This window comes from Cornus florida, unplaced genomic scaffold (genome assembly GCF_030987335.1).
Source record: "Cornus florida cultivar Cherokee Brave unplaced genomic scaffold, ASM3098733v1 CherokeeBrave_3.0.0_Hap2_Chr10, whole genome shotgun sequence".
In the NCBI taxonomy this organism is placed as follows: domain Eukaryota; kingdom Viridiplantae; phylum Streptophyta; class Magnoliopsida; order Cornales; family Cornaceae; genus Cornus; species Cornus florida.
In genome coordinates this window covers 21,595,337-21,614,653 of record NW_026775580.1, presented here as the reverse complement: position 1 = coordinate 21,614,653, position 19,317 = coordinate 21,595,337, and the positions used below count along the sequence as shown (strand labels likewise).

Below are 19,317 nucleotides of genomic sequence, written 5' to 3'. Positions count from 1 at the left end.
AATGATCAAAACTTGTACCATAATTCGAAACATATAAATAAATCCCCAATTGATTGCTACTTCCCAAACCGAAGATCAGTGAATATTAGTAACACTTAATAAAAAACAAAGAAGAATATTCAGAGAGAACTTGGAGGCGAATTGCTTGATTTTATTGGGGACTTATGCTGTAGAGTACAGTTTCTTTTATTCTTGTTGCTCAAGTTAATTCTATTACATTTTATTTTATTCTTGTTGCTCAAGTTAATTATATTGCCTACATTGTTTTCATTATACTAGGTGTGCAGGAATGAGATGAAATGGAATGAAATACCCGTTATAACCATTCATTTGTTTGGTATGCAGGAATGAGATGAAATGGAATGAAATACCCGTTATAACCATTCATTTGTTTGGTATGCAATTTAAAGTGGGAATAAGCATTTCATTCGAATGAAAATCTATTCATGAGAATAAAAATCCATTCCATAATTAAACCAATGGAACGATCATTCCATTCCCAAGTAATGTTTTTTAAAAAAATCAAGTTCTCAAAACCCTTCATGCTCCAAGTCCAAAAACCACCACCACCTTCCACCACAATCATTGTTGACTTTCACTATCACCACCACCTCCATTGCTTTCCACCACCGTCACTGCCACCGCCACATTGTTTCTACCTTCAACCACCACACCGCCGCCACCTCCACTGTCTTTATGTGACAGCTCAGATTCACAGAACCCAGTGCGTCACCGAGTAATCCGAAAACTGACCCGATAACGGATCTTAAATGCGGAAGCAAGAAAAGAGAAGAGGTCTCTAGAAATAAATACCATCTCTAAGATGTTAAGTGACCTTCTAAGAAGTCACGAGACTCAAAAAGGAAACGAAAGCAGAAGCTAAGGCTGAAACAAACTGAAAACAAAGACAGGGGTAAAATGGTCATTTTACTCTAAGAGAAGGAAATTTGTCTCTCAACAAGTCAAATGAAATCAAAAGTATCTAATAAGATTCTTTGGTAACCTCATATGAAGTCCTAAGATCATTGGAAGTGAAATCCCACAGAAACCCTAACTCGGTTCGAACGAATCCCGACACTATTTCACTAAAATGGTCATATCTCTCAATAGGAAATGAATATGAAGATAATATTGGCACCATTGAAAAGATGACTCAAAATTCTTGAATTTAGACTCAAGAATCACCTAATTTGGACTTGAAATGAGTAAGTTATGGCTGTTACAAAATCAGGTGTCAAAGCTTTCAAAACTGCAGGAATTCGTTGCATTGCGGGCGGATGCCAATTCCTGTGGACGCTTGCCAAAAGGCTGAGTTGCTGCCCAAGGAATGGAAATGGAACTTCAGGAAGGTTTCCTAAGACCTAAATTGAAAATGCAATGCTCAAACATGCCCTATAAACCCCCGGAAGTCCTGGAACGGTCGGCACGGTTCTCCCAAAAAAATGGATGAATAGTGACTTATAACATCAAAATGAACATTTAAAACAAAGTGAGCTAGTTTGCATACATTGAAGCATTGGCCCATGGCCTCATACACACAAGTTAAAACAACATCAAATAAGACACTTAAGTTAATATTACATGCCCAAAATGAAGCAAATCATGCTTCTCAACAAGTTATAGATTGAACACAAAAAAAAAAAAAAAAAAAAAAAAAAAAAGTAAATAAAAGCATGCTAACAAGTGCATGTCAAATCATACAAAATTAACCAAATAAGCCTAAGCCAAGCTAGGTAAGGTGAGCATCCAAAGAAGTGTCTTCTTGCCTGAAAAAGACCTAAATCAACTAGGGTGAGTAAACGAGTTACTCAGTAGGATGAAGCACATGCGTATACCCTAAAGTTTTAATGATTCTTTGCAAGTATAATATAAACCGATACACGTGGATCATGCTCCCTAACGTCTAATTTAGTGTGGAGCTAAGGGATCATCCTAAAGCTATCTTTGAAACAATTTAAACACAATCCACGATAGGCAAGGATCATAAACAATAATGGTGTTTTCAATATCAACAAGCTATAATTCAAGTAATGCCCACTTGAAACGAAATGCAGAATCAAAGAATACAACGATATTGAGATAATAACTACTACAAAGCTAGAAGAATAACAAAGTGTACACCACTCCATGAACTACAAAACAACTTGCACATAGACTCCACTATGATGCAACTCACACATGCGACTTTATGATGCAATGTAATGCATGCCAATATCGTACATAATGATAACAACGGGGCACTTCCACACCCCACTGGCCAAGTGTATTATGGGACTTCCAACCTATTAGACTCGATGTCTACTTTTTTAATGTTCGGATGGTGTTCATCCTTCAATCATGTTATGTATGTCGTACACACACAAGCTATACTCAAATGCATTTTATGAACCAAATAATGACCACCATGCTCCTAAGGCCAAGGTGGCATACACACAAACTATGATTTACTCACAAGTAAACATATAAAAGATTTCACAATACTAAACAATGTAAACTAATCAATAGTTACACAATTAAGTCATAAAAACTGCAATGGCAATTACATGAACAAGTTTATAAGATGAATCAAATTAAAGTACTACTACATAATCAACTTATGAAATCTATTCATGCTAGTATACTATAAGCTTAAAGTCCATGGTTTAAACAACAACATAGTATCAATACACAATTAAATCATTGACAAAAATAATCTAGAATTTCTATAAATCACACAAATGAAAATCTCTAGATTTTAAAAATTACAATATGAAACAATAGCAACACAAGTTAAATATTATGTAAAAGCCTTAAACAAAACAAAGCCCTAAGTTAATTTCATGTAATAAACATCTAGATATAACCCTATAATTCAAAATATATGCATACAATGTATATCAACTCCAAGGAACAAAAGATACAACAAGAGTATAAATATAGGACAACCCCTACCTTACTAGAGGTTTGTTCCACTAGAATCCAAGGCAAACGAAGTCAAATTGAAAAACTGAGCAAAGGTGTTCTAGATAAAGAAGGGAGGAAACTTTTGTCTTCAAGGTGGAAGACCAAAATCCTAAGGGAAGGAGGTCGAATTTAAAAAATGGAAACTAAGGTTTCACATTTTCTCAAATTGCTTCACTAGAGAACTGTCCCTCTAAAATCCAAGGCAAACAAGGGCAAATGGAGAAACTGAAAAAAGGTATTCTAGATATGGAATAGAGGAAGATTTTATCTTTAAAGTGGAAGACCAAATTCCTCAAGGAAGGGGTTCGAATTCTGAAAATTGTGGCTAGGGTTTCAAGGTGCTTCAATGGTGGCTAAGTGTGGAAGACAAGTTTTACAACTTTTCCCACTAACTCAAACCCCTTTGTTGGCCAAACACACGCACACCAACACCACCACTCTCTCTCTCACACACACATCCACCCTTCACTTGTCACCTATCTAGGCTTCCTCACAAGGATTAATCACAAGCCTACACTTGTCACCAATCTAAGCTAACAAGTGTACCAATGGTTAGTCAACATGTTGCCCAATGAATGAGTGACACTTGTCACTCATTTCCCTATTTACAACTTAGTCCCTCTTCTAAATATTCCAAGGAATAATTGCATATAAGTCCCTAAAGCAAAATATCTCAAAAACACCCCGAAAACGAAAAATGTTTCCGAAAAAACTATGCATCCATACCCCCAGAAAATAAAATAAAACGAGCATACTTTTTCACGAAATTAAATCATGCACGGATTGTAAATGATAATATAACGCAATGTACGTGGTGCCGAAAATCGTTTTCGAGCACCAAAGCGTACCTCGGGCTCAACGAAACCCTAAGGCAATGCAGAAAAAGAATAAATCAAATAAATAAATATCTAATTAAATAATTAGGTAACAAAAAAAATGAATGCCGAAAAAAAGAACAAAGATGACACGGTCATCACACTTTAGCCACTGCTACTGCCACTTCTACCGTGGCCACTGCCATCACCGCCTTCCACCATTACCACCTTCAACCACCGCCATTGCTTTCCACCACCGTCATTGCCACCACCATCACCATTGCCGCTGCCTTCCACCACCATCACACCGCCGCTACCTCAACTACCTTCCATCGCCACCTCCACCACTACTGCCACCTTCACCACTACTGCAACCGACTTCCATCACCATCGCCGTTGCCAAATCCACCTCCACCTCCACCTCCACTACCATTGACTTCCATCACCACCACCACTGTCGCCGCCACCTCCACTACCATTGACTTCCATCACCACCACCACTGTCGCCGCCACCTCCACATCCACTTCCACTACACCGAATTCCATCACAACCACCACTGCTGCCATCACCTCCACCTCCACCTCCACAACCATCGCCACTGACTTCCATCACCACCACCATCGCTACCTCCACCTCCACTATCATCTTCCACCACCACCAACACTACCACCACCACCACCTACACTACTGTCTTCTTCCATTGCCACCGCCACTACCTTCCACCATCATCACCTACACCACTAACGTCTTCGATCATTACCGCCACCGCTTTCTACCAACACCTTGCTGCCTTCTGCCACCTCCACTGTCACCTTCCAACACCACCACCTACACCACTATAGCTTTCCACCTCCACCACCATCAACCATCGCCGCCATTTCTTATTAAAAAATTATAGAAGAATGTTATTTTGTCAATTTAAATTATTTGTCACTTATAAGGATATCTTAGATAATTCAATTTGAAATTCATTCTTTTCTAAATTTTACATCAGTTAATTTCTACAGATTTCATATTTGCAATCAAACAATAGAATGAGAATGAGCATTTCATTCCATTCTCGTTCTATTCTTACTTACATTTCATTCAATTCTCATTCTATTCTCACTTGTATTTCATTCAATTCCTGCACACTAAACGCATTAAGGATATTGTTTTCTTATCACACATATTGATCCTCCATGTGGGTCAAGGAATGCGCGTGAGCCTGCTGGAACCTATTGGGCTTGTTTCATTGGACCCCTTCAGGCCATCTTTCCGCCGGGTTGGTTATGTTTCAACTGCTGGACATGGGTTTTCGGTATACACAAGCCATCTAATGATTGGAGAGAAATTTTTCTCCTCCACGCTTTGATGGCTTTCAGCACTCGAGACCGTTTGGCACAATGTTAAAACATTAAGGGTGTTTTAAGTACAAATTTTAAAATTGGAGCGCAAAGTGCTAAGAGAAGTATACTATAAAAGTATTTACTGCACATCCCCTAATTTATTTACTTACCAACAAAACCTAATTTTCTTTAATTATACAGCAATTGGAAACATCTCTTCTAGAGGAGATTCTACCAGTTTTTAGAACGTCTAGGGCCAAATTCATTGAATGACCAAAGTTGTTGGCCAGTCCGTACCACAGATTATGTAATATACTTTAGTACCTACAAAATAGGTACCCATTTTGCTTTTTAGTTGTTTGTGTTAGTGGACCTTTTCGGGGATGTGCTTTCTGATTTTGGATCGACATCAAGTTTCATATTGTTACATTGGCTGCGTTGTTCCACTCTATTTGTGTTATTGTTCAGAACATGTGTCCGTACTATTATTGACGATGGTCATAATCGTATCCTCAAAAATTAAACCTTTTCTTAAATTTTCTCTCTAGTCCATTTTGTTACACGAAAGTTTCAGCACAATGCATATACCTATTTATCCTATAAAAGTGTATTTTATTTGTATTTTTTATATACACCTTTTTACAATCATAATATATACTAGATTTTAATATTTTATAAGCATAGTTTCAGTTTTAAGTTGTTGTTTAAAACCTTACAATTGTTAATTTTATTTGTATTTTTTATATACAATTTTTGGTAATAATAATAATATATACTCAATTTAAATATTTTATAAGTGTCGTTTCAGTTTTAAGTTGTTTGTTTGAAAATTGAAAGTTCACGACTATAGAACTTTGCTGGTTAGAACTTATATAATGTCAATTTTATATTTATATTTTTCAAAAATCTGTATATATCTTATATAAATGATGTCTAAGTTGAACTCATGCTGCAAACTATATCTTCCTTTCTACTTGTCTATGTAAAAATATCTTGTCTCTTTTTTTCTAATGTTCAAACTACAACTTTGAAACATGAGAGTAATAATTTGGTTCATGTGCATCAGCCTTATTTTTTGGAAGGTATGTTTCTTGCAATGTTTTTAATAAAGAAATTTGTTTCTCTTGTGTTACTAGAATTTTATGTTATGAGTTTCAGATAATTTTTGATAATACACAATATATATTAGCATTATCCATTTTAAGAAAATAGATAACACTATTGAGTCACAAATGAAGATGAGTTTCTTTAATTTTTTATTATTTCTTACTTTTATTGCACATAAAATTCATATGGCAGTTTTTTTTATTTCTTTTTAAAATTTTAAAGTGCTCACATTGTAGAAGGAGACGCAATATTAGAGCATGAGAACTTTAAAGTATTAAAACAAAGAAACAATTGTGTAATGTTTATTGTTCTACTATTTTTATAATTTTTTAGTTATTTTATATTGTAAATCCTATGAGAATAAATTATAAATCTTATATGAATTATTAATTTTATATTTTCATTTGCATTTGCATTTTAAAATTCGTTCTTTTCTGTTTCGAAAGTGAATGATGAATCTTTTTTCTCTCATTACCAATCTTAATGATCAGTACCAATGTTGCATAAATTTTTAATATTCATACACATTTAAACTATTATTTTTTTTTATATTTATAAATCTATAGCTTTATTGGATTTATAAAATTTATATACATTTTAAAGTAGATCTTTAAATTTAAAAATTATTTATTTGTATTTTTATGTTTTAAGAGTTACCTTTTTTAAATTAGGTTATTGGTGGTCTATTACAACTACTAACTAACTATTATTTAAGAGTTGTGTCTTTTTAGATTTCTTTCTAATAGTTATCAATCAATCATTCTTTCAGAATTAATATGATTATTTAGAATTTAAAGCAGTTATTTTAATAAATAATTGTTTTGTGACTTTTCATGTTTTAAGAGTCACCAATAGTTTGGGTAGTAATTGCTATAAGAGTTATGTGTTTTCAAATATCAAGAGTTGTGTGCTTTCAAATATCTTAATATTGAAGGGTGGTGACTTTTAAAAATTTATTCCTAATTAGTATTTAAGTACAATTGTTATTCTTATTTCTTAATAGTTTGATACTAACGAACTAGTTAAGAGTTGTGCATTCAAAACACCAAATTTGTTACTATTGAGGAGTTTTGCTTTTATAAATATCTTTTTAATTAATATTTAATCAAATCATTCGTTCCCATATCTCTTAATACAATCTACTATAGTCCTTGAAACCTAGGCAATTGGGTGCAAAATTAATCAACCTCTCTCCAAGTTTGGTTTTTTTTTTTTTTTTTTAATTTTTATTTCCTTTTCTAAAGATAAGTATTAAAAGGATTTTATAAATTTGTAAATTTGACCCACTTATAAATTATATATTTTAAAGAATGGCTTATTATTGTGATATGTTATTTAATCAAAATTTAAAATTTTTTTTTTAGTTCATCATCAAATCTTTATGTTATTATTAGTCCACTAGAACTCAACTTGCAAATCCTCATTGGTTAGGAAAAACATCTCCACTTTAGGTATCACTCTTTATTGCAATTTTCCTTTGCTTGTTCGGTTGCAAATTAATAAATGGATTGTGTTGTTTTAGATGTGTGTAGCATTTTAACTCTTATTCTCCAAACCTTCATTTTTTTTTTTTCATTTTAATTTCTTATTTTTAAGGAAAAATCTCTATATTTTTTTTTTCCCTCTGTCGCGTATCAACCATAACTCTCTATCTCTTCAAAGTTTCAATGTTTAATAATCTATATATAATATTTTTAAGAATCAAGTGGAGTAACATTGAGTTTGACCTTATAATCCAAATAGTTGTCCTTTTACTAGATTTTAATGTCTTTGCAATTTTATAAAGTTGATTCTAATATATATATATCATAATTTTTTTATTTTTGAAGGCAATTTTTTTACACTTTTCTTTGATATGTATAAGCAAACAAAAACAAACTTTCTTTTATCTCTTCAAAGTGATTTTTTTAAACTAAATTTTGAAGGTTGTTATGATTTCATAAATTTAATAATAATGTGATATATATATATATAATATTTCATAATGTTTACAAAATTTTATTTAATGCACGTAACTTTTTCTAGTATATATATTATATACTTTAAAAACTTGGCAAAAACTATTCTCTCTAGTGAAATAGTAGTTCTTGTCCCGCCCAATTCAAAATGTATATTACAAAAATGTTAGGACATTTGGCAATATCATTTTTTTGTAAGGTGCATTTCGAACTTGAGGAAACATGATTCACTGTTCACATGAAAGGATTTCCTTCCAAGTGGTAAAGGTCAGACAAAACTCAGTGCAAGAATTTAGTGGCTGAAAATTGTTCATTGGTTGGCATAGTTGCATCAAACAGTGACATATTGTATAACTAGTATGCAAGATTTCTTCTTTTCCAGAAACCTAAAATATACATCACGGAACGCATTTTAAAAAACTTTAAATTTTAGATTCATCTAAAATTGATAACCGTTAAAAGTACTTTTAGTGGTTACCAAACGCATCAATCTGAAGGCAAAACTTTAAAATAAAGCACTCTTAAGTAGTTGAGAAGCAATCCCAAACGGGAGCTAAGAAGTATAAAGAATAAGCATAAAATCAATAAAGAGCACACACTTACCTAATGAATTTAGAAATCAGAGAAAGAGGGAATTTTGACAAAATAAACATGGTCATAACCAAACCCTATGCTGTACAACCTCATTTCATTAATTGTTTTTCAGATTCTTCTTTGCATCACAACCACCATTACTAGATCACATTATTCACCATTTGCTAGATGTGAATATCTCCATGCATGAAACAATGATCAAAATGTTGTACCTTACATGATTTTACAACACACTACAAACATTCAGATTGTGAAGAGACTAAAAGCTTTTCCTACTTGCCAAACAACTGCCACATTACTGCTAGAAAAAGAATTATATTTCGAGGCTTACTTGAACAAAATAAAATACACCTATAAGCACAGTGGTACCATTTGAGTAGTTTTATCGTGTATAAGCACACTAGTTAACAGAATATCGAAGAGATGATATATGGATTGTGCATACAGCTACTAACCAAGGCTGCCTTAGGTGAAAGATTGAACCACTGAAGACTTGGTCACCAAACCGGAGAGAAGGCCAACAATCACAGCACTATTGTATGTGGTTGGCTCTCCTTGCATTGAATTATTCCGTGAATCAATATACGTCTCATTCTTGAACGGCCCCCCTACGAGTGCTCCGATTGCTACGTTGGGATTGGGGTCAGTTGAGTCAAGATACTTGAAACCATCAGAACAGCCAGGTTTTGCAGTAGCCGGGATTGAGGCTCCTCTATGGTGCACATACTTGGGGTACTTATCCCCATAACCCACAAGAAAACTCATCTTCATGGGATTGTCGCCCAAGACATAATCAGCCTATTAGAAAGGAGGGAAAAGAAAAGAAAAGAATAGAATGAAGTAAGAATACTTGATGGCTAATAATGCATCCCAAATCTAATGCGTCTCTGTGACCTTACAAGCATACCTGTGAAACGGCGAATTTCCGAATATCCGATGGTTTATAGGAATTTCCATCGCAGGATACCTTTGCAGTTCGAGATGTAAGCATATAGTCACTGTAAAGCAAAGCTAAAAAGGCAGAAGCCACTGGATGCTGCAAAGCATTCCATTCACTGACCCATATCAAACCACCTACACCAACAGAGTATGAAGTTAAGCGACGGAGATTTGAGAAGCATATATAGTGTTTCCTATGTTAATGTGTATGATCCAATCCACTAACTAAAACTGGCTTAGGAAATTAAATAATATAGTCTAGACATGTTTGATATCTTTAAGGTTATTCTTAACTCGAGGTCCATACTTCTAGACCGTAGAAGTTTCTCTGCTAGTCCAACATTTTCCCTTGTTCAACTTTTTTTAGCTATTTTGCCAACTCATAGATGGTACACTGTTTAAGAAGGAAATTAGAGATTATGAAAAGATGGTCCATTTGTGTGTTATGGGATATAAGGAAGCACATTCGATACAAAGATGATACTAGGATTAATTTGGTCAACCAATGGCATCAAATTCATAAATCCAAAACTTCCACACAAAAAAAAAAAATCATAGAATCAGGTGCTATCATATTCTTTTTCCTTTTATTAACTGTAATAATAAATAAAAAAAATTAACAAACGGTTAAAATTCTACGAATGAGAATACAATAAAACCATATGGTTACTGATACAGTTATGCATATTCATTCATATGCATTTTGGGGGCATAGACACACAAGATTCACTTGGGTCTCAATGACAACATAGGTAGGATGATCATACTGCCATGACTATAATTATCATCAGTTGATGAATATCATTTTTCTGCTGAATTCAGCAATGAGTCATAAAATATTATTATGCATGTGGGACATGTTAGTTTTGACTTAGAAATTAACTTCTTATGGTATCATCATCTAATGAAGGCCCAACCCCCAAAAGTGTCACATAATGTCTAATAATATTGAGGGCACTTTTTTTACTTTTTGACTTTAAATTACATGTGCACATGAATGTCTGTTGTGTGTTTTCAGTGAAAAGGGAGTTAAAAATGTAACATGATAAATTTCAATTAAAAATCCAACAAGGGAAAAATAGGTAGAGAAGCAGGAGAAAGAAAATATAAGAATTTTCATCAAAGACGAATGGCATTGTAAGAGAATATTACTATCTGTTCTGCTGGATGTGGCCGTTGGAGATTTTGGTAGGAGTCCACAGATGACAGCCTCGGCAGTTTTCCTGTAATTCTGAAGGTTTTCAGAGTCTGTATCTTTTGCCCCAAATAAGCTTAACCTGGACAACAAAACCTGCAAAAAGTTGAAAATTACTAACCCAACTAAGGATATAAGAGTTCTACTTTACACCGAGGGAAATACAAAAAACAAAAAACTATTATATCTCAATCTGAATCATGGTTCACAGTCGCTATTGCGGCCGCCGACGCAGTGTAATGAAAACCAGGCACATATAGGACTCGTGTAACAAAATCGGTTATCGCTAGGGGTGGCAATACTTGACATGACATGCCAACACGACTAAAACATGACACAAAATAAGTGGGTTTGGATTTGTCTTAATCATGTTCGGGTCACAATCGTGTCAACTTGAATTGACATGTTAATTAAACATATCGCGTTCATGTTTGACCTGCCAACCCGTTTATAACCCGATTAGGGCCGTTTAACTAAACGTTTCATGTTCGTGTTTGAAATGACCCTAATAGTATGAAAGTTTAATTAGATGTGTCTTGACATGTTGTGTCAGGTCTTTGCCCATTTAATAAACAGGTTACGTGAGTCTTGTCACTTTACATGTTTAACAATCGTGTTGACTTCGTGTCAAGGTTCCGAATAATAATTGTGTCATGCTCATGTCAAGTAGTCAACCATATAAAAGATGTCATGACACAACATGGGAACACAAATTGCCACTCCTAATTATAGCGGTCATGAATTTGTTTTTACCTTCTACTTGGGGCCCAAAATGCATTGATGCACAATTTTTTTTATAATAAATATGAATTTTTAATGAATTGTAGTGGTTTTTACTGAATTTTTGAACACCATTTATCAGAGGTAGTGACCTATTCATGAATGTTAAGTCATTGTGGTTATTAAAAAAGACTTAGTAATAACACATTTTACTAAATTAATGAATAAAAATATATTCAAGTATGAAATAAATTATAATTATTACCAAAACAGAAACAGATGAAAATTCATACCATACATCACATGTGAGAATTAAAAAACAGAAAATAAAAATTTATTCTGAAAACAAAAATAAAGTAATAAAAAAAAGGGTAAATTACATAGACCTCTCTTGAGGTTTGCCATAATTACACAGAACCCCCTATGGTTTTCAAAATTACTTTGACTTCCCCTAAAAAGCAAACCTAGTAACTGGATATGCTCTTTAGGTATTCATCTAACACATATCCTATACCCTTGCCTAGTGCCAAGTGTTTGACATAGGTACTTCACGTACTTTCGAAGAGACCATGTGGCATAGCATTGAATTTATTGGTTTCGTTGTATATAGACAACTATCATTATCAATTTACTCCCTTGATGCTACTTTAATCGTCTTACGGATGTTTCATTTATGTTTTTATCTATTCCTGTCTTACCATACATCCATATCAACATTCACTTTTGAACGGTTTCTAATACAATGTTACTTATAAAAATTAAAAAAAATTAAAAAAAAAAAAAAAAAAAATCCATATCAACATTTGCATTTTGACAAAACTCATTTTATGAATATTTTGCACACAATATGGCAAAAAGACTCCATTAACCCATCCGGCTTTAATTTAAGATTCATTAACTCCAAGTTCTCCCTTTTTTTATATAATCATGCCTATGTAACAAAAAGTTCACTTTTTAATATCTCTTAACCCTTCGTCACTATGTCTCCACTTGTATTTCTAGTTTTAATTTTTTCAAAACTTCTGCATTTAAAAACTTATCTCTAGACTTCTAATTAAGCATTTATCCATTACTATCATTTCATCAAAAACAATAATATCAACCTATAGAACACACCATGGAACTTTACCCTGAACAAATTTTGCTAGTCTATCAATAACTAAAGCAAAATGATATGTTTTTATTGTTGCTCCTTGATATAAGCCTACAATAATTGGAAATTTACTTATTTCTCTCCCAATTGTTCTAACAGTGACCATAATTTCAACATATATGTCCTTTCTATTATGTCAATTTGTCTCTAATTCCTTGTTTTTTTTATAAAAAAAAACCCTATTTATGCTTTGTCCCAATTTATAAAAACCACATGAAGAACGTTCTTCTTCTTTCTATATCCAATGTCTCCTTAGTAAGTAAGAATCTTCCATTGTTCATATCCTTGATTTTCTAACACTGTAATTTCACGTCTTAGTCACCTACGAATATATATTTATAAAAGTCACATCTTACTCCTGGAATCGCTCTCCCCCAGAATTACATTATATGAGTCATTAATTTTATAACACAATATTTTTTACAATTTTGAATATCTCCTTATTCTTTTATAGAGGTAGCTCAATACTATTGCATCAATCATCAAACATTCGTTTATTTATTGTTTTCTTATTGAACAATTTTACAAGTTGACATGCACCGTCAACACCTAAACACTTCCAAATCTCCATAGGGATGTTGTATGATCCTAAAGCACACTTTATGCTTATATACTCTATATAAACACCTTCTGGTTTAAAGAAACCAAGAGGCAATTAGATTACAAGCATTTTGAGTGCATTGTAACAATCCAATTGTTTCTTATTTTTGCATTATCATTATACATCTTAGATAGTGAGTGTATTTCGAGTGTTTAACTTTGATTTGAATAATCCAAGAGATACAAAGATTTTCAACACTGGAAGAATCTTCCACATAACTACATGGAATGGATGATACTACTAGTTATGGAAATCAAAGTGCTAAAAGAGCAGCGGGTTAATAGTAGTTTAGTTTTTGAATTTCTGTTAAAATTCATTAATCGGTTAGCAAGACCTATTCACCCCCTTAAGGTCTAAATTGGGCCATTCGCAGCCTCTGACTATCAGAACCTAAGGTTTACAATCCTTCTCCTTCGTTCCCAATACAAGCTTTACTAATATTTTCCTATCTCTTTTCATTAAAATTTCATTAAAGAGCACTCAAAAGGAGAGCACATCCCAAAACAACTGCACAAGGACCCACAAGGGCCCCCTATACTTTCAACATATCCACAAAATCTGCCACCTCGCAGATTTAAAATTCCAACCCTGAACCCCAAAAAGATAAAGAACTAAGAATAGAGAACTTAAGCATCCGTATAATAATAATGTCATTAGTATTATTATTATTATTTTTATTTTTATTTTTATTTTTTATTTTTTATTTTTTATTTTTATTTTTATTTTTTGATAAGTAAAATTCATTAAAAGGTGCTCAAGAGGGGAGCGCTCCCAAATGAACACAAAAGGCGCCCTCACCATTATTTAAATTGTTATAAACAATTATCCTACTCCATTTTTATGTCTAGCTTCTCTGATATAATAGAGTTTATATTATGTATACTAAATTCACTCTTTCTCCTACATGCTTAGTTTATTGCAGGCATGCTACATTAATCCCCCTTCTAATCATAGTTTCTACCCACTCAGTTCTTTAATTGTAGATATTCCTAAATTCCAAGTCTGTAACCAAGCCTACTTTATTGAACTAACTTTCTTATTAGCACTTGTCCTAAAAAATGCAAGAACCTTTGCCTGCTTTTATATGGGCTTCGAACAACCGTTTCAACTTGAACCACCATGACCAAAACGTCCAGAACCACAACCTTAGAACACCTCTGTACTTCCATTGTCAACCAACTTCTTCTCAAACAACAAAAAATTAATAATTATGAATGCTCTTCCTCTGATAAAGTCTGGTGCTTTTTGTGCTGTAAAAGCAACCATCAACAATGCTACCTACTTCTTTTTTTATAAATACACCATCAACATTGCTACCTTCATGATTACAGTCCACTGCCAAGCACCACCACCAAGTATCACCATCATCATCATCAATGTTTTCACTCTCTCTAGTTATTTATTTAACCTAGCACACCACCAGTTCACATCTCTTTGCCAGCATATTCTCCTCTCTCTCTCTCTCTCTCTCTCTCTCTGTGTATGTCTGTCCGTCTGTCTCTCCCTATATATATATTTGGAGCCTCTATCGAAACAATGCTACCTTCTTCTTTTTTTATAAATACACCATCAACATTGCTACCTTCATGATTACAGTCCACTGCCAAGCACCACCACCAAGTATCACCATCATCATCATCAATATTTTCACTCTCTCTAGTTATTTCTTTAACCTAGCACACCACCAGTTCACATCTCTTTGCCAGCATATTCTCCTCTCTCTCTCTCTCTCTCTCTCTCTCTCTCTCTCTCTGTATGTCTGTCCATCTGTCTCTCCCTATATATATATTTGGAGCCTCTATCGAAACACCAGTTACCCCCCAATTAGCCACCCACCAGCATTAACCGAACCCAACTAGAAATTTGCAGAGCAACCACGTGTCACCATCAACAGCATCACATCTTGCATTCTCTTATTTCTCTCTCTAATATAAGCCCGTCACCACCATGGTCCTCTTCAACATCACACCATCACCACCTTTATCATTTTCTCCTTCCTCATCTATTTTCCACCTGCTTTCTTTCTCTGTGATTCCTCTTCTTCCATTTTTTCTTCTTTAGTTAACCCAATTCATTGACAGCAAACCCAAATTCTGACACCAAGTCACCAACCCAAAACCAAATCCTTATCCCCTAACACTAATTCTCAGTCTAAATTACTTTATGTTAGAAATACAGACCATTCAAACTTTCTGGCATCTGCTACCTCTCTATAAGATTCCTTTCTTCTTCCCTCTTCTCTGCTCCAACATACCCAATTCACAAAGTCAACAACCCAAGACACAGTCCTAATCCCTTCCCATTAATTCTCTCTCCAAATTTTTTTTATAAGTTAATTCTCTCTCTAAATTGCTTCTGTTATAAATACAGACCAATCAAAGAATTGCAAGCATAAGCTGTCTCCACAACACCACAAACCCCATCATCTTTATTTTTGGCCTCGAATCCCTCAATTGTTCTGCTCATTTCAATTGCATCATCATTGTCTCCTTCTCAACCCTTCACCTGAATGAATCTATGGTTATGTTCTCCAGAACCATTCTCAAAATATCCAATCTCAATCCACAAAAATGTTTCCAAAATAAAAGTGAGAGCTAATTCTTTAAAGGGAAAAAGAGACGAAGGGAGCATTTGACTACATATTTGAAAGGGTTGGAATTTGTACCAGGAATGCTTTTGATAATGTGCTGAAGTAGATGTGGTAGGAATTGTCACAGCCAAAAACCCGCCAAAGACTCCTATATTCTTCAATTATAATTTCAAATGTTCTCCCTCGCATTTTCTTAATTTATGAAATTTATCATTGTTTAGCAAAAAATGGGCATATGGTGGAATATAAGCTTTGTAAAGGAGCTTCAATGGACCAGAACACTCACTCGCCTCGCATCTTAATATTAAGCAATTCCCTCTCATTCTTCTTCTTTCTTTCTATTTCTTCATTTTTCAACTCTTATTGATATTTTGCAAACAGGTAGAAGTCTCTACAGAATCATTTTGGTACTTTATGAAGCAGAAAATTGGCATTAAGTTGTTAACATGATGACAACACCTTTTCCATGAAGAACAATAATGGAGGTTGTATAGAAGGCGGTATCTGTTATATACCAGTAAACCAAAAGGGAAGGCAATGTAAATCCAGAGAACTCAACAGAGGTCCTAATAAATGTCAAAGACCAAGGGGAGATCAGCATAACTTACTCAATTTCAAGCTTTTCCTTCATGCCTAATAGTTATTAAAGCTTCCAGCATTAATTGTTGCGAGACATTCCTAACTGGAGTTGTAAATTTGTAAATCTAAAAGGGCTGACTGATGGCATAAAAAAATTTAGCTATCCCTGGCGTGAAGAATATGTATGACATTATCTGTCCATAGATCCTTAGTGGTAAACGCATCTAAGTTGACAAATTTCATTTACTAAACCTTCCTTAAACAACCATGATTCTGAAGGTCTACAGTTTAACCATAGGTTTTGCTTTAAGTGTCATATTTAATTGCATATAGCCATACATTTTATAAGTAATGTGGCTGAATGCAAGTTTATGAAAATAGTCTAATAGTCTAATAGTCTAGCACCTAAATATTATTAAGATTGGCATTGAAAATCCATCTTGTAAGGATATAAAATATACCTGAGTTCCTGCGAGCTTGTTATCCCATGAAAACCAGCTTGGACTTCCCCACTTAGCGAAGGATTTTCCATTGTCCCCCGTCACATAATTAAAATATGTTTTATCCCCTGTCGCATGATACAGCCAGCTAGCAGCCCACAAGAGCTCATCCCCATAATCTGTTGAGTTGTAATACTTTGAGACTTCGGGAATGCTTTCACTGTAAGAACCTCTATATTTGTCGGCAAAATTAAACAATTGTTGGGCATGCTTAAGAAGTGAACTTGAATATGTGGAGTCGATAGACTTGAACACGAGGGATGCCGATGCCATTGCTGCTGCGTACTCTGCTGCGACATCTGATCCTGGGGAAGAAGTATTCACCTGCGTCAGAGTCCTTGGTTCAGTCATGTCTTCTGGCCTATTCCAACATTTATGGTCTGCTTCGGCATCACCCACCTGCACCAGAATTAGAAATAATAGGAGAAGACACATTTAGAGGGCTTACAAAAAGTCCAACAAATAGGGTCTAAGCATCTTCTCACTATATAAACATACTTAATAGATATTCCACACCCTTCCATGTATTCTCAAAATATATATCGATCAGAATTCAGCATAAATAAACTTAATTAAACATTTCAAAACTTAGCACAAGTTTAACAATCAAGAAATGTGAGAAGAAAATGACATCTAAATGAACACACACTAGCGCAAATTCAAGCTCCTAAACATATCTCAACAGTTTACAGGAATTACATACTATTAGACAAACCTGAATGTAGAGCACATTCTCTGAAGGATGGGAATTAATAAGGTAGTCAGTAATCCACTTGAGAGAGCTTTGAGCGGGTTCCAACTGACTCACTACATCCATCTGATCCCCGTACTCGAGGATGGCCCATGACAGCACTGTGGCAGTGAAAGCCATTGGGAATCCAAACTTCATATGATCCCCAGCATCATACATTCCTTTTGAAAGATCCAACTTTGCTTCTTTTCCATCATCAAGACCAGAATCCCCTCTCCAAGATATCTTGTTATTTACCAACTTACCAGCTGCAAAACCATATAGATTTCCAACCCAAAATTAAAATCTCATTTTTTTTATTTAAAAAATAATAATAATAACAATAAGACTGCCCACTAAAATCCCAATTTAATTGACATAGCCTGATAGTCACTACATTTTTTTTTTTTCTCATTTCAAGTCGAAAAATAAAAACCATGTTCTCATTAAGCTCAACATTCCCTCCCAGATCAGTGAGTCATGCATTTTTCTTACATATCTTTAATAAGAAAAGCATTTAATGACCACAAATGCTCGCACAATGACACAGACTAAAGCAGTCCATTCAACAATAGTAATGTTCCAAGATAATTATGATCCAATAATTAATAAATAAATAAAAAGTGATAGGACACACAAATACAGCCAGAACAGCATACAGTTCCCAGAAATACTTAAAAGGGTCAGATCATAAGTGAACCAAATAGTCATACATATGGTTAAATTTGTATCAAATGGAAGAGAAAAAGAAAAATGGGAGAGAGGATGAGAAGATGTACATTTTTGTACATCGAAGAACTGCATAGAGATTTTGAGAGCGTCGGCGTATTTCTTTTCGGGAGAGCCAGGACGCCCCGGAACAGATTCAGGCCCAGAAGACTCATTTTTCTTTCTGACGGTGATTACAATCACAACCGCCACAATCGCCGCCACCACCAGAACAAGAAACCATCCACACCATCCCTTTGATCTCGAACGCTCACCCATTTGATTTCGTTAATGGGTCTATCAGAAATTGAGATCCAACTCGAAAATCAAGAACACCCAACACGCAAAATGTGATGAAATTCTACAAAAAGGAGTTCAATAAGCAAATATATGAAGATCTTAGAACACCATTAAACAACAATGCCAAGTGAAATATAGTAATTTTTTTATTTTTTTTTAAAGTTTAGTGTTTAGAGAAGAATGTGGGTAATGAAGGACTATTGAATGAGAATGGTAGAGATGCGATCTGGACCAATGTGGTGAGAATTGGCCCTCATTGAAAGAGAGAGATGGAAGCAGCAAATACAGAGGTATAGATACAGGTAGTATATGTGAAAATGGTTTGGCTTTGGACACAACAAGAACAAAGGTCACCGACAAACGGTAGGATTCTCCGCTTCACCTGAAATGACAGGAATGCCCCTATAATTTAGTAGTGTTAGCAAAGTGGTGTGTTGGTTTTTTCTATGATTGATTGATTTGCTGCTTAGAATGCGCGGGTTGACAGGTGGGAAAGTTGACTGCGTCAAAGTGGTCACCGCCGTTAATGCATTACTATTTTCTATTTAACTAAATT

General features: G+C 34.3%; 1 protein-coding gene across 1 annotated transcript; it reads right to left on the bottom strand.

The window, feature by feature from the left end:
* Positions 1-8,787: 8,787 nt before the first annotated feature.
* LOC132276520 (endoglucanase 10-like) lies at positions 8,788-19,089 on the bottom strand. Its single transcript, XM_059777976.1, has 6 exons — positions 18,533-19,089; positions 17,739-18,022; positions 16,985-17,422; positions 10,838-10,976; positions 9,654-9,820; positions 8,788-9,544 (listed from the first exon to the last, which is right to left on the bottom strand). The coding sequence occupies exons 1-6, from the start codon at positions 18,738-18,740 to the stop codon at positions 9,212-9,214; spliced, it is 1,569 nt and encodes a 522-aa protein (XP_059633959.1). The 5' UTR covers positions 18,741-19,089; the 3' UTR covers positions 8,788-9,211.
* Positions 19,090-19,317: the final 228 nt, after the last annotated feature.

Bases quoted from the DNA above. Each gene is read 5' to 3' on its own strand.
- LOC132276520 (XM_059777976.1), bottom strand. From the start codon at position 18,740: ATGGGTGAGCGTTCGAGATCAAAGGGATGGTGTGGATGGTTTCTTGTT. The intron at 17,423-17,738 runs GTTTGTCTAATA...ATTCTGGTGCAG, and splicing joins AGAATGTGCTCTACATTCAG to GTGGGTGATGCCGAAGCAGA. The intron at 9,821-10,837 runs GTAATATTCTCT...CTGTTGGTGTAG, and splicing joins CACATCCAGCAGAACAGATA to GTGGTTTGATATGGGTCAGT.